This window comes from Rutilus rutilus, assembly GCF_951802725.1.
Source record: "Rutilus rutilus genome assembly, chromosome: 21".
Lineage (NCBI taxonomy): Eukaryota > Metazoa > Chordata > Actinopteri > Cypriniformes > Leuciscidae > Rutilus > Rutilus rutilus.
In genome coordinates, this window is record NC_140226.1 from 32,644,951 (window position 1) to 32,661,052 (window position 16,102).

The following is a 16,102-nucleotide window of genomic DNA, read 5'->3' on the forward strand; positions in this document are numbered from 1 at the left end:
ACGCTTTAAAAGAGGTAAATGTCATATATTAAAATTAATTAACCTCAGATGTAATATACATGAGCATCAGTTAGTGCTAGATTTATAATGGGATCACTTCACTAATTACTCTGTGTAAACTCTAATCACATTCCCATTCATTTACTTATGAATTAAGTCATCTTTCGAATGAGTTTTTTTCCTTCATGCTTGCTGTCAAACGGCCTGTGTTTGGCAGAGAATGGTATTTGGTGATGTTTCTTGTTGTTCAGGCGGATCCAGGAGTTGAAAACCCCTCGGAGGTTAAAAGCGAACCCAAACCCGCCCCGGTTGAGAACGGAGTGAGTCACGCTCCCAGCGCGGCTCCTAAACCAGCGTCCCAGATCAGCACACAGCCTCAGTCCACAGGTCAGACCTTCACACACCTTCTCATCTGCTACAGGTGTGATCTGAACTACACATCATTACTGTCGTTTGTATTAAAGCTACAATATGTACGGTTTTTGTAATGAAATATCCAAAAATCACGTGCACAGTGATATCTTTCCTGCAGTTGTGTGCTTACAATATCCCAAAAGTTCCCAAAGATTTTTAATTTCAGAGAAATTCCAATTTTAAATAATGGCTCATCACTGTTCATTGTCGTCTGTCAATGACGTAATATCCGCGTTATCCCTGGTTTCCGCTCGTACTGCCGTAGTAACCATGGCGACAGACGTGGACAGCTGCGTAACGTCTAGCGGCGCGCTCACGCTGTTGTTTCGTTCAAACATTATGGACGATGGCAAGCAGACTTTGGGACAAAAGGAGAAATAAAACGAGGATCAATATCGGTGTGGCGATGAGCTTTATTAGACAGGTGAGCAAATGTACATAAAACAAATCAATTTTATATAGCTCAACATGATGAAATGTTAGAATATGATCAGTATGTTATTCTAATGTTGATCTCGCTCACTGCTAGTCTCATACAGACAAACACATAGAATAACCTTATAACTTTCAACACACTCGAATGCAGTTTAGTGTGACCAAGTGAAACAGCGCTGCGTTACCTCACATTCATTTAATAAACTGACCTGTGTGAGTATTATTCAGCACTTGTGTTCAGTAGAATGAAATGTCCTCATTCCTTTATATCCGCGGGACTCGCGTGTGGCGCTGATATCTGTCTCTCATTAGCAATCGCGCCCTGCTTCACACCACAGTCATGTTCAAAACATCAATGTTTTCACTCATCCATAAACATTATTAGATCCATCGGCATGACGACAAGTTCCATAATTCCGCTTATCACTGCGTCATCAACCTACCTTATTGTAAGAGGTTAGCGACCCCTAGTGGCGAAAAAAATGACATATTGTAGCTTTAAGGTGTTTCACACATTCACACATCGGACAAGACAGGACAGAAACATGATGAATGTTATTAGATATGCATGAATCATATCTGATGAGATCTTATCTGGATATGTTTCAGGCTCAACGAAACCAGCGGCAAAGACTGAAGATCTCATTCATAGCGTCCTCACCGGTCAGTGTTAAACACTTCTAATGGCTTTTTATCACCTGTTTAAAAGATGTGAAAGAGACCCGATTCAGTGAAATAAAAATCTGAAGTAACTGCATGGTTTATATTAATATATATAATTTTATATGATGAACTGATGTTTTTTTCATATTACACATATAGAGAAAATAACAGAATAAACAATCCATGGCAAATTTAATATTAAATATAAATACTATGTAAATAATATTCTACACACACACACACACATATATATATGTGTATGTGTGTGTCTCGGCATGTGTGTGTGTGTGTGTGTGTGTGTGCGTGTGTGTGTGTGCGTGTGTGTGTGTGCGTGTGTGTGTGTTTTGTAAACATACATTTTAGAATAAACAATATTTCAAAAATAATTAAAATATATTAACATAAAATAACATAAGAAATTTAATACATATGATTTTGTTTTTGTAAACATAAATAATAGAATAAACAATAGCAGGTTATTTAAAAAAAATTAAATATATTAACATAAAATAATAGACTAAATTTTCTCTCTCTCTCTCTCTCTATATATATATATATTTATATATATATATATAAATGATATATATATATAAGAATAAACAATAGCAGGTTATTTTTTATATATATATATTAAAATGTTAAATAATGTCAAGTGTGCAATAAGAAGCTATATTTTGCTTATCTTATATGAGACATCAAATAAAATTCTGTTTTATTAGGCTGTTGAGTCTAAATCATTTCGAAGGTTCACTATAAATTATTTAAACACTTCTGATGTGCAGATTTAGAAAATCCATTGACATGAGCTTCAGAAAAGGTTAATAAAAATATGGAGGTGGAATATAAAGGAGTAATTTCACAGTCCATAAAACCCTGTTCCTCAGAGATGGAGGCGCAAACCGTGGAGGAGCTCAAACAGCAGAAGGGCTTCGTTCGAGAGCAGAGACGACACTATAAAGAGATGAAGGACCTGGTGAAGAAACATCACAAGAAAACCACTGAGATGATCAAGGAGCACACGGCCAAATACAACGAGATCCAGCACGACTACCTCCGCAAACGGGCCGTCCTGCTGAAATCTGCAAAACGAGACGGTAAGAAGAGGTAGGTAGACGTCCTCTGATCGACTGCTGTGTGGGAGTGTGTGTCCAAACATCCGCTGAGCAGACGTCTCACACACTGGGTCTGCCGTCAGGTGCCTGTCCTCCAGTCCTGAACACGGACCCTCGTTCTTCGAGCAGGAACTGAACACTCTGGATCAGGACAGCGGACAGAAGCTGTCCGACCTCAAAGAGCAGCAGCAACAGCAGCTCCTGAACCTCCGGCAGGAACAGTATTACAGCGAGAAATATCTGAAGAAGGAACACATTAAACAGGTGAACAGCGGGAATACACAACTCAAACTAAATTATTTGCAAATTACTCTTTAAAGACTCTCAAATAACTCAGTAAGTCATTGCAACTTGTGCTTTTTACATTTTCAACTTTTAAGCAATTTTAAACTTTTTTTAAAAATAAATTATACAAGATTCAAGTCAGTTTAATATAATTTATATATATCTTAAATATAAACATAAATATATAAAAAATGTAATAATATATGAATATGTACTATATGAATATTACATATTACACATATACAGATAGTAATTCAATAAACAAATCATAGCAAGTTTTTCACTTTTTTTAAGTTGCTTTTGATAAAAATAAAAATATAAATATGTAAATATAAAAATATAAACCAGCCAAATGTGCAATGTAAATGTCTGCATCTAGAAATAAGCTATTTTTTGCTTACTTTATGTGAGAAATCAAGTATAAATGTACACATTTCTGATATACAACTTTAGAAAACCTCTTTAAAGTTGTTTTTAATGAATGGGTCATGAAGCCTGATGGTGTGTTCTGATGGTGTGGTCTGATGGTGTGTTCTGATGGTGTGGTCTGATGGTGTGGTCTGATGGTGTGGTCTGATGGTGTGTTCTGATTGTGTGTTCTGATGGTGTGTTCTGATGGTGTGGTCTGATGGTGTGTTCTGATGGTGTGGTCTGATGGTGTGTTCTGATGGTGTGTTCTGATGGTGTGGTCTGATGGTGTGTTCTGATGGTGTGGTCTGATGGTGTGTTCTGATGGTGTGGTCTGATGGTGTGTTCTGATGGTGTGGTCTGATGGTGTGTTCTGATGGTGTGTTCTGATGGTGTGTTCTGATGGTGTGTTCTGATGGTGTGGTCTGATGGTGTGTTCTGATGGTGTGGTCTGATGGTGTGTTCTGATGGTGTGTTCTGATGGTGTGGTCTGATGGTGTGGTCTGATGGTGTGGTCTGATGGTGTGTTCTGATGGTGTGGTCTGATGGTGTGTTCTGATGGTGTGTTCTGATGGTGTGTTCTGATGGTGTGTTCTGATGGTGTGTTCTGATGGTGTGGTCTGATGGTGTGGTCTGATGGTGTGGTCTGATGGTGTGGTCTGATGGTGTGTTCTGATGGTGTGTTCTGATGGTGTGTTCTGATGGTGTGGTCTGATGGTGTGGTCTGATGGTGTGGTCTGATGGTGTGGTCTGATGGTGTGTTCTGATGGTGTGGTCTGATGGTGTGTTCTGATGGTGTGGTCTGATGGTGTGTTCTGATGGCGTGTTCTGATGGCGTGTTCTGATGGCGTGGTCTGATGGCGTGTTCTGATGGCGTGTTCTGATGGCGTGTTCTGATGGCGTGGTCTGATGGCGTGGTCTGATGGCGTGTTCTGATGGCGTGGTCTGATGGCGTGTTCTGATGGCGTGTTCTGATGGCGTGTTCTGATGGCGTGTTCTGATGGCGTGGTCTGATGGCGTGGTCTGATGGCGTGTTCTGATGGCGTGGTCTGATGGTGTGTTCTGATGGTGTGGTCTGATGGCGTGTTCAGATGGCGTGTTCTGATGGCGTGTTCTGATGGTGTGTTCTGATGGTGTGGTCTGATGGTGTGGTCTGATGGTGTGGTCTGATGGTGTGTTCTGATGGCGTGGTCTGATGGTGTGGTCTGATGGTGTGTTCTGATGGTGTGTTCTGATGGCGTGTTCTGATGGTGTGTTCTGATGGTGTGTTCTGATGGTGTGTTCTGGGGGTGTGTTCTGATGGTGTGGTCTGATGGCGTGTTCTGATGGCGTGGTCTGATGGCGTGGTCTGATGGTGTGTTCTGATGGTGTGTTCTGATGGTGTGTTCTGGGGGTGTGTTCTGATGGTGTGGTCTGATGGTGTGTTCTGATGGTGTGTTCTGATGGCGTGTTCTGATGGTGTGTTCTGATGGTGTGTTCTGATGGCGTGTTCTGGGGGTGTGTTCTGATGGTGTGGTCTGATGGCGTGTTCTGATGGCGTGGTCTGATGGTGTGGTCTGATGGTGTGGTCTGATGGCGTGTTCTGATGGTGTGTTCTGATGGTGTGTTCTGGGGGTGTGTTCTGATGGTGTGTTCTGATGGCGTGGTCTGATGGCGTGTTCTGATGGCGTGGTCTGATGGTGTGGTCTGATGGTGTGGTCTGATGGCGTGTTCTGATGGCGTGGTCTGATGGCGTGTTCTGGGGGTGTGTTCTGATGGTGTGTTCTGATGGCGTGGTCTGATGGCGTGTTCTGATGGCGTGGTCTGATGGCGTGTTCTGGGGGTGTGTTCTGATGGTGTGGTCTGATGGCGTGTTCTGATGGCGTGGTCTGATGGTGTGTTCTGGGGGTGTGTTCTGATGGCGTGGTCTGATGGTGTGTTCTGATGGTGTGGTCTGATGGTGTGTTCTGATGGTGTGTTCTGATGGTGTGTTCTGATGGTGTGTTCTGATGGTGTGTTCTGGGGGTGTGTTCTGATGGCGTGGTCTGATGGTGTGTTCTGATGGTGTGGTCTGATGGTGTGGTCTGATGGTGAGTTCTGATGGTGTGTTCCGATGGTGTGGTCTGATGGCGTGGTCTGATGGCGTGTTCTGATGGTGTGTTCTGATGGTGTGTTCTGATGGTGTGTTCTGATGGCGTGTTCGCAGGTTATCGAGAAGCTGACCGGCATCGCTGAGGAAAGTCAGAGCAACCAAATGAAGAAAATCAAGGAGCTGTGTGAGAAGTGAGTCCGTTACCAACATCACAAGCGTCCTTTCATAATTCATGAGGTCATGTAGCGTCAACCTCGCTGTTCCGTCTGTGTTTACAGAGAAAAGAAAGAACTGAAAAAGAAAATGGACAAGAAGAGACAAGAGAAGATCAATGAAGCCAAATCAAAGGAGAAGCACTTGACTGAAGAGTAAGAGTTCATCTGTTCATCATTTCCTGGATAAAATGTGTGTTTGGTTGAAATAATTCTTCTAGCATCCACACTAATCCAGATACATTTGAAAACACACATCTTTCTCCACGTTTTGGACTTCTGTCCGCACTGAGACGGCGTTTTGCCTTTCAAAAATTGAGATTTTTGAAGAATGGCTAAATTTGAAAACGCTGTTTCCTCACTGTAGTGTAGAGTCTGAAAACAGAGGTTTTGAAAACGATGACGCATGTTTAGTCATGTGACACATAATGTACCAATAGATATATATTCAGGGCCTAAAACTAAGTTTTTGCCACACATGCCAATGACCGGTTACTTAAAGAGATGGTTCGGAGTAAAATCAACCTAGGGTCCTTTGCACCATGACCTCGAGCCAAACACCCCCCAGAAGCCTTTTTTCCCTTGGTTGAACATTATTAAAGTTAGAGCTTATTTAGAGATATCAGCCGGATGGCTTAGTGCAGGCGCTAATGGATCCAAGGCTATATCTCGTAAATTACCCCACTAATAATGCCCAGAATGATACCAAACTTCTACAGTAGTACAAATAGGTTCTGTACTCATAAAACGAGGCATTGGAAAGTTTGTAAGTACATCAGGAGTTTATGTAAATAACACTTGCCTGACGGCTCATGCTACCGCTAACCCGGACGTCGACGTCACTTCAGTGGTTTGGGAAAAGCAGGTAAAAGTCCTGGCAGAAAGCGATGCATAAGGATGTAGTGTAACGACGAATTATTATTTTTCCCGAAGTGTTGACAACTTAGTGTTAACTAATAATTGTTGCAAACTGGTACGACCAACACAATATTAGTGCATTCCGGGAACTGGGTGTCGTTAGTTGAATATTGAATATTTCACTTGAATATTTAATTACCAAGGCTTAAACTCTTGCGACGATGTCACAATGTCACGAGTGTCGTGGATGTTTGATTCCGTTCATGTTCTCACAACATTGCATTGATAAAATTGCAAAAAGCTAACTGGTGATTAATACTGTTTCATATACTCACCAACACAGATTAGTTTTTTTCTCGCATTTGCAGCTTGCTGACTGATAACTTTAAGCCCTGTATATATATTATATCCTATATTTATACTGGTGTGTGCCTACTATTTGTACACATTTAACAAATGTAGTCGCAGCCTAAACATGTTGAACAATATGTTCAGATGCAGTGAATGAGTGAAGATTTCCACAGAAATACACACTTCAGCACATCATAGAGATTTAAAATTGGTGTGTTTTTCAAAATAAGAGAATAAATAACTTGAATGCAATGCAAGTCACTCTAGATAAAAGCATCTGCCAAATGCATACATGAAAATGCACAAATTTGACACAAAAAGATCTGGGTTCATATCAGTAGAGATGGATTTATAAGAAATAATGCAGACTCAAAAGTGAAGTGCTTATATAAAATCTGTGTCAAATGAGTAAAGTGTGCAACTGACTACACACAGTTTCATTCAGGTGATTCTGTGAGGGGAGTTGTGAGCATCATTGGTATTAAAAATACTGTAAGCTATAAAGATGCTTACATCATTGACCCTCGAGATATCCACTTACGCCAAACTAATCATGAATCGATTTGGAGACAAAAAAGAAGATTCATTTAAGGTTATTTTCATTAATGTTCTGGGAGGCAATTAAAGGAAAGGAAAGAATTATATTATTCTTTATAAAACTGGCCTCTAGAGGGCAATAAAACACTGATAAATGTTTTTACTCTCTCTGTATCTCTCTCTCTCTCTCTCTCTCTCTCTCAGGGAGAAACTGGAGATCAACCGGTCTTATGTGAACGACGTGGTCCAGCACATTAAGAGGGTAAAAGAGTTTCCCCACTTCTCAAGATCATACATGAGAATAAATATGAATCTTCACACTTTTTGTCTTTTTCGTCACTAGCTGGAAGACGCTCAGACTAAAAGACACGAGAAGCTTGTTGAAACCCATAAAAGCATTCTGCAACAGATATTAGATGAGAAACCCAAGGTAAGACTTAACAAATAAAAATGATATGGTACCATAGTAATACCTTGTTTTGGATACATACCATGGTACTAGAGCGCTTTTATCTCTCATCTCAAACGTCACATAAATGAACACTGCAGAATGAGAGATATTATTATTACTAGCGCTGTCACTGTTATTGCTGTGAATGTGTGTGCTGTTGCTTTCTGGGAAGTTACATTACAGTCTGATACACTTACAGCGTCTGTAGAGTGTGTCGCATCAATACATATTTCACAAACGTCATTGATTTTCTGCATCTGTCATTCACTATCATGCCTTTATGCTCAGCATCAGTTGTTTAACTTTAACCCTGTAGTGTAAAGCCTGACAGATTTAAAAAAAATAATGTTTTTTTTTTTTTTTTTTTTTTTTTTTTTAACTAAAATAAAGGTTTTCGTTCAGTTTCATATTTGATCGATCAGGTTTTTATATTTATCCATCCGGTCTCATATATGATAAAGTGAGAATATGACAGAATAAAACGCCTCAGTTTTATTCAGAGACTCAAACTGAGCAAAAATATGCAATTTGATGCAGATTCTGATATTTATGTGGACAACAATTCCTGTTGAAATGAAATTCTGATGATTGTAATTTAAATCAATGAGATCTTTCTAACATTATGGCAGATACTAACATAAAATGCACATTAATAAGCCTCAAAAGCCTGATGATCATATTTGAGTCTCACATATGAACATGATTTTACTAAAAAATGATGCATAGATAATCATGTAAACCTAAGATACTTCGGTTCAGTAAGTGTTAATCTTGAAATATTACTAACTGACTAAAAATCAGTGCAGATTTCATGCAACCCACGAGCTGAAGGTTTGACGTTTGTACAATTACACTTAAAAGGCTTTTTCATGCTGCAAAAGTAAAACTATCACTCAGGCGACAGAAGGCCGATTGTGTGAAAGGTTTTTCAGATCATGCTGATCATTTAGAGGCCTTAAATATGTGCATATCAAATATGATACAGTAGGCTTCATGAGGTTGAGGAATAGTTCTCTCACTCATCTTCGAAAGTCCATTAAGTCCTGTTAAGACTTTCTGCGGGTTTGCACTGCGATGAGCGCGAGTAAATGATGACCGTTTCAATTCAGCCCTTTGAATATTTCATAAGCTGTCAGGAGGATTATATGATTTGGAGAATTTCATTGTGATGCGGCACATTTTTAGATGCAGAAACAGAACAAATGTGCTTTTTAATGTTCAACACAGAGATCCGACTGGATTCAGATGTGTGAAAACTGCAGCTCTTTGATTGGCTTACGAACTGTCACTCACTTCAGACCTGACCAATCATTTTACATGGAGTCAAGACTCCCTCCCCAAGCTTATAACTCTCCAAATTCAGTGTTTTATGTGCGTAACAAAATTAATATGAGTGCATTCGTATCTATAAAGGAATCTGGGGAGATATCTCCATGCATTTGTTGATCGGCCCGGATCGGCCCGGATCTGCTGCAGCATTAGTGAATATTGATCCGGATCTGTCAATACCATCACATGTCACACTACTGACCCGTTCATAGCATCGACTCCTCGCTCACGGTGACACACACTCACTCACTGAACCACAGCACGTTTGCAGTTTATGATATTAGTATTGCTACATGACCATATTATTATTAAAGCATGTTTACAATGATGAGGTTTACTGGCATCATATCATTATTTTTCATTCTTTCAATTTACTTTTTAGTCCTCTAATAATGTTTAGTTTTTTGCACCAAATTTATTTTACATTTATCGTTACATTTATTTTCAGTCTATAATACATTTAATATTATTATTAAATGATATTTAAATAAATAAATACAAATATTTCAGGATCATTTTCATTTCTCTCTCTCTCTCTCTCTCTCTCTCTCTCTCTCTCTGACTCTTACAGTTAAACATGCGGTTATTTGCTTTTTTCATGGACTTTTCCCACATTTTATTGTTTCTCATAAAAAATATTTTATTTTAAATGTATCATTAGATTTATTTCTAATTTAAAATAATTATCATTTAAGTTATATTATTTATAAGTTTTTGTTTTCTTTTCAGGATCATTTTCCGCACCCTTTCTCTGACTCTACGATTAAACATGCTATTGCTTACATATATATATATATATATATATATATATATATATATACTGTATACTGTATGTATATATATATATATAAAAATCAATGTTTGTTTGTTTTTTGCACCAAAAACAGGTGATTTTTTTTTATATACATTTTTTTCCACCCTCTCTCTGACTCTTGCAATTAAACATGCTGCTATTTGTTTCTTTCATAGACATTTCCACATTTTTATTATTTATTTGTTTCTTATTGTTGGTTAACCTGTTTGGTTTTTGAGAACCAAATAATAGCGTTCCGAGAACATTCGTTATAGGTTTTATTTTTTTGCAACCATAAAATAACGTTCCCAGAACTTTGCAGAAAGGTTATTTGTAAATAACTTATGCAGAACGTTCCCTAATGGTTCTTTTTAAAACCATGTAAACTAACCTTCCAATTACAACGTTGCAGATGTTTTTGTGCAATGACCTATACAGAGCTCTGAAATTAGTTTAATAGAGCATTTAATAAAAATGTAGAAATTAGATCAATCAAAATGCCTACTATTTCCGTTAAGAAATCTTTCCTGACTAACCAAAAACAAACCATGAAGAACGTTCTGGGAACCAAAAACTAACATTTTGGGAGCGTTCTCGGGGACTGTTATTATTTTGGATAACGTGCGCTAATGATCAGTTTTGATTTCCTGTAGACTGATATTTTGACCTATGTTCTCAGCTTCAGAACGACCTGGATCAGGAATACCAGGATAAATTCCGGCGGCTTCCATTGGAGATCCAGGAGTTCGTGCAGGAAAGCACCAAGAGAAAGACTGAGGATGTAGAGCAAGAAGTTCTTCCTTCTTCCTCTTCCACGCTGGAGAAACTCATGCAGAAGAGCGCACAATCTGAAGACGACACAGAAGAGGAGAAGAAAGACTGATCCGACCCTGTCCCAAACCTTCAGGATCTCTTCCCACTTCACTTTTACGTTCTTTCAGTTTCGCTCCGAGAGATACGGACAGCTGATGGAGGAGAAACATGGCCTAATGTCACGCTGGGAGTTATTTTATTTCAGTTTGTGTATTCTACTCGGCTGGGTACACACTAAAGTTTAAATATGAATTATTTCTAATGTCCTGTTGATGTGCTTCGCATAATAATGAGTGAAAACAAAATGGAAGAGAATGCAGGTCATGATTCTGTAGCGACCAATTATCTTTAATAGATGAATCTCACAAAAACATCAAAACAATCCGAGTCATATTTCACCTCATTCTGTTCAATATTCCCTGCGTTAATCCACTAATATCGTCCTCTTGATAATAATCATTTGAAACTTAGCAAACTTGCAGCTTCAGTAGTAATGGAAAGATTTATCTTGAACTCTGTCATGTATAAACCTTCATTAAACTATTTAATAATCATTTATAAAGGAAGTTATACATGTATGATATTACACTGTAGCCACATTGGACCAGCGGTTTGGAAAATGGATGGATGGATGATTGAGCTGCGACGCCATCTTCTGGTCAGACACGGGAATTCTCTCACAGTGCATTATGGGTACTGAATGTTGTACACTCGTTAATGCAGTGCATTGTGGGATTGATTGAGTGCACTCGATAACGTCCTCTTTGGTTTCGGACACCACTACAAATGGCTGTTCCCTCAAGTAATGCCCTATTTAGGGGAAAAGGGACGATTTCAGACAAAGCCTTGGAGTTTTTGGGATGACGTATGACCCGGATGTGTTCACGACAGGCTTTGTGAGATTCACTCTTAAGGCCCGTTCACATCAAGGACGATAGCCGTAACGATAAAGATTTAAGATGTGTCCCGAATGATGCACTATAAAGTATGTACTTTACTGTATTGAATGAACTTTATAAGGTTATTTTGTCATTCAACATTTGAGTCTGAAGCCCCTCCCCCTCCGCTACATTCGCCATGATGTCATTATCATGTGACCATCCAGCATTAGTTGCATTCATAAACCCTCTCCCGTGTCCTCATGGGATAGTAAAGTGTCCATCGTATACGCTAGGGATGCGCCGATAACCGATAATTCTTTATATTTGAACGCCGATAACCGATATATTGGCCGATAAATCTAAAACCAAATTTTTACATAATTTTTGAGAGCCTGATTACAAAAGTAATAGTCTCACCATTAAAAGCCATGTCCCAAACACACAATTATAATGTTCTCGTTATAATTTTATAATGCACATGTTGCACTTTACTGTATTTTCCTTTTTGAAATTATTCCTATCATATTTCAAGCAAATCAAAGCCATCATGTTGAACAGTGCGCATCTGAAGCGTCTCAGCTGAAGGACATAATCCATTATTTATCCGCTTTAATATATCGGCCAAATCTTATCGGGCCGATAACGATAACATTAAAAATGAACCGATATCAGCCGATACCGATATATCGTGCATCTCTAGTATGCACACTTCAGAATCTCGACAGAAGTTGATCGTCTGGGTACTTTTTGCCTTCTCTTTTATGAGTACTGTGAATTCAGACATACTTCTTTTGTCACATACTGTTTTATTGGCCTACTATATAGTAGGGAAGTACGTGATTCCAGTGTATTTTCGGTTAATTAAGTGCACCATACGGGTATTTAAAGTGCACTTTTTCCTTTTGGAATTTTCCGTGTGAACACAATACACTATTTATCCTACGAAATGGCTTTGACATATTGCATTTGTATATGTGAATTGGGACGCATCTTTAGTTTGAAAACCACAGTTCACACCACACAGAAACAATATCGCAAGAATCACTTTCAGAACGATCTTTGAAGGATTCAAATATTTACAGCCAATCATAATCCATCTTGCTTTCAGAGCTAGAGCACTTAAAGCTGTAGACGACAAAACTGCTCGGAGCGATATCGTTATCTTTATAGTTCTCGTTCTTGGTTTGAACGGGCCTTTAACAGACATGAGAGTTTCTGAAAGGTTCGTGGTTTATTTGCACTGAAACGGATGATGATTATTGGATTCATCTTCTTGCTAAAGTTGCTGCTGTTGGTTTGGTTTGAGTCTGAGTGCTTGCTGTATATATATATTACAGGATTGATTTGTCCACCTGTACTGATGAAACACACTGGTCTGAGGTGCTGTAAGCCTGTCCAACACTGACCTGGAACAGTTTCAGGGATGCATGCTTGCAGTCAGCCCAGCGTTCGTGCTTCTACACATTTGTAAATGTCAGCAATATAGCTTGTGTTGTAATGTGATGAACTATTATCAATTTGTGAAGACGTGTTTCAAGTTATAAGCTCTATTTCTTTTTTGAACCCATAGGTCGTTTAAAAAAAAAAAAAAGTATAAATGCATAGAGTGTTTTATTTGCTGTATTAAGGGACCATTTCATTTCCTCCAGTTTCTGTCTATTGGAAACTGCTTTAATTCTGTCTTTTGCTCCTACAGTTTGTCGTACGGGCAGAATTTCCCGGTTAGCATCAATAGGTCACTTTAATCACTGAGTGAATCTCGTCGAAACATGACCAGGACACTTTTCACCCCAAAATCAATGACAAATTGAAATGACCAGAATAGACTCTTGTTTCAGTATAAAAGGCATTATATAAAGTCAAAAACGATGCATACATAATTTTTTATTGTTATTTTTTTTGCATTACGGTAATGACATTCTTGGCAGGGGACGATGTGCTTTAATGTCATGAAAATGTTACGTAATATTTTTATAGTCATTATTTATTTGGGGTAAAATGTGACCTGGACGTGGATTTCGTGAGATTCACCTTAGTTATAAATAAAATTAGTAATGCAGATGAAGGCAAAAAAAAAAAAAAAAAAAAAAATGGATATGCACTTTGGATGTCCCGAGGTATTATGCAATCTTTCTACATAAGTCAGAAAGCATGTAATATTTCCTTTTTATTATATTCAGTTTTGGATGTAGGATATGTTTAAGGATTTTTATGCCAAGTGATATTTGATTGTTCATTTTTTTTTCTACTTTATGCCATTCGTCTATAATGAATTATTTCTTTATCTGTTATTTCTACTTGCTACTTCTAGATTTTAATTTAACTAAGAATTTTTACTTTTTTTAACTATATCTTTTTAATCTGCTCCAATTGGGTTAGTTATGTATTTCCAAGTAAGTAATGGATTTCGTTTTCTGTATATTTGCAAGGTTTCGATATTTATTATGCTCAATCGGATCGACGTGAGATACTTACAAAGGGCCAAAATGTGTTTCCTTTCACTTTCTTTTCAAAGCCGGGGACAGATTGCTTTGAGTAAACCGTCTTCAAACACAAATGTTGAAACCTTGCATAATATCACTTTGCTTTGAAAAGAGTCTGGATCATCATTGGGAAGCAGTTGCAGCTAAAGCGTGTTTATGGTTTACTCAACCACTTCATTTCCCCATAATCACTAGTTTACATGTGACATGAATCTTGTATATCCACTTCCAGTAGTGTAATTGAATTTTTACTACACGATTCTGTGCCATCGGTTCCTTTCCACCAAAATCTTTTTTGCAATGTAAGATTACTTGAATTACTTTTATGACTCAAGAATATTTTCGATCGTTTTGAAGTGAAGTCCCGTGCCTTTGAATGTTGAATCTATATGTTAGATGTGGAATGTAAAAAGTGTTGATGAATAGAGCTCATTTTTTGTATAAACCTTTACCGTAAGCGCACTTTTAAGATATTTATACTACTACAGAATTAGATAGGCTAGATATGACGTGTCAGACTATTGGTCATGGATGCTATACTGAATGCCACTTTATTATTTTCAACGTCTATTGACAGAAAAGATCCCTATTTAACATTGAATGACATTTGATTTTGTCCACTTCTGTTATTAGTTTGACAAATATCAAGATCTTTGGAAGACAAATATTGTTGAATGTAAGTTGTGCTCGTGTTGTGCATTGGTTTTAATAAAATTGTTCTTGTGAACTTTGGGCTTTGAACAATAATGCTCATTTTGGTCATAACTTTAATGTGTTGTGAGTGTGAAATAAAGGTTTTATGGCCTTTCAGACCTATTTTACCGACTGTCACTCTCACTGATGATGTGCATTAATGTATTAAACTTTCATAATACACTGTAAAAAAAATTGTATGATTAATAAGTTATGACAACATGCTTTTACATTGCTTTAACAAAATGTTGTAAGTTATAGATTCAACTTATTTTTAAGTCAGTTTAATGTACCTAGTTTAAAAATGTTAGTTGATTGTACAAAAATTTTAAGTCCGCACATTTTTTACAGTATAGCCCTACTAAATTGAATTATTTAAATGTTCTGTTGAGATTTACTTTTATTTCCTTTTATACTTATTTCCTATTAGTTTCCCCTTATAACCATGGTTTCTTGGAGCTTATTGCTTTTATAAAACGGTCCATAAAATATATGTATTTTAATATTTATTGCAGTGGCCAAACTTCACTCCTATTACTTATGAGTAGGAGAAACTGCAACGCGCAATATGGCGGAAAACGTCCCGCTTTTTAATTAAAACAGCCAATCGCTGATTGGTAAAGTCATTGCGTCACTAAGTGCGACTCGCGCTAACCTACACATGTGCTTTGACTAGTCTAGCCTGAAAAAAATAGCTTTTTTTTTAGCATAAGAAACATTTATGGGACAGTTCGTGTCAGAATTTGTTGCTGATTTGAAATATGATTTGAAAGGAACTTTGGTAATACTGATGTAATGAGGTCACAGAGTAATTGACAATGGCTTCAAACGCGTCTGTTCTCAGATATTATTGAAGCTTCAACCCTATTATATAAAACGGGTAAGCATCAGAAATGCAAAAAAAGACAAGACAAGAAAAAGAACAATAAAATGACATCAGGCGAGCCGGGATGGATGTTCTGCTACAGAGTGTATCAGAGCCTGAGAAAATGTAATTTATTCATATATTTAATATCTGATACAGTAAATCAAGTAAGCAATTTTATGGAGGACAAGCGAATAATCAAACTGCATTCTTGTTTATGATCATTTATCATAAGATTAGGAAAAGTCAGCAGTCTGGCTGATACAGTTTGCTTTGACCTTTTAAGGCACTATATGATGGTTAATGTTTTTTTTTTTTTTTTTACCATAATTGGTTATTATAAAGTGTTATTAATGATATTTAAAGAACATGGTTTCACAGACAGGGCTGAAACCAGGATTAGGTCTATATTATATGATTTGTACAGTGTGTAGATGTAATGCAGAAT

The 16,102-nt window shown here is 37.7% G+C and overlaps 1 protein-coding gene across 2 annotated transcripts in view; it reads left to right on the top strand.

Moving 5' to 3' along the window:
• The window catches only part of plcb1 (phospholipase C beta 1), a 68,473-nt gene extending 57,546 nt beyond the window's left edge, over positions 1 to 10,927 (top strand). Inside the window, exons 24-32 of one of the 2 annotated variants that reach the window (XM_084393568.1) lie at positions 252 to 387; positions 1,459 to 1,512; positions 2,397 to 2,616; positions 2,708 to 2,888; positions 5,503 to 5,579; positions 5,667 to 5,756; positions 7,551 to 7,608; positions 7,690 to 7,776; positions 10,599 to 10,927. In XM_084393568.1, coding sequence (XP_084249694.1) covers positions 252 to 387; positions 1,459 to 1,512; positions 2,397 to 2,616; positions 2,708 to 2,888; positions 5,503 to 5,579; positions 5,667 to 5,756; positions 7,551 to 7,608; positions 7,690 to 7,776; positions 10,599 to 10,802 — 1,107 coding nt within the window. In that variant the 3' untranslated portion in view covers positions 10,803 to 10,927. Of the gene's footprint in view, positions 1 to 251; positions 388 to 1,458; positions 1,513 to 2,396; positions 2,617 to 2,707; positions 2,889 to 5,502; positions 5,580 to 5,666; positions 5,757 to 7,550; positions 7,609 to 7,689; positions 7,777 to 10,598 lie in introns of those variants that run through there. The other variant, XM_084393569.1, reaches the window with a different exon arrangement.
• The last annotated feature ends 5,175 nt before the right edge of the window (positions 10,928 to 16,102 follow it).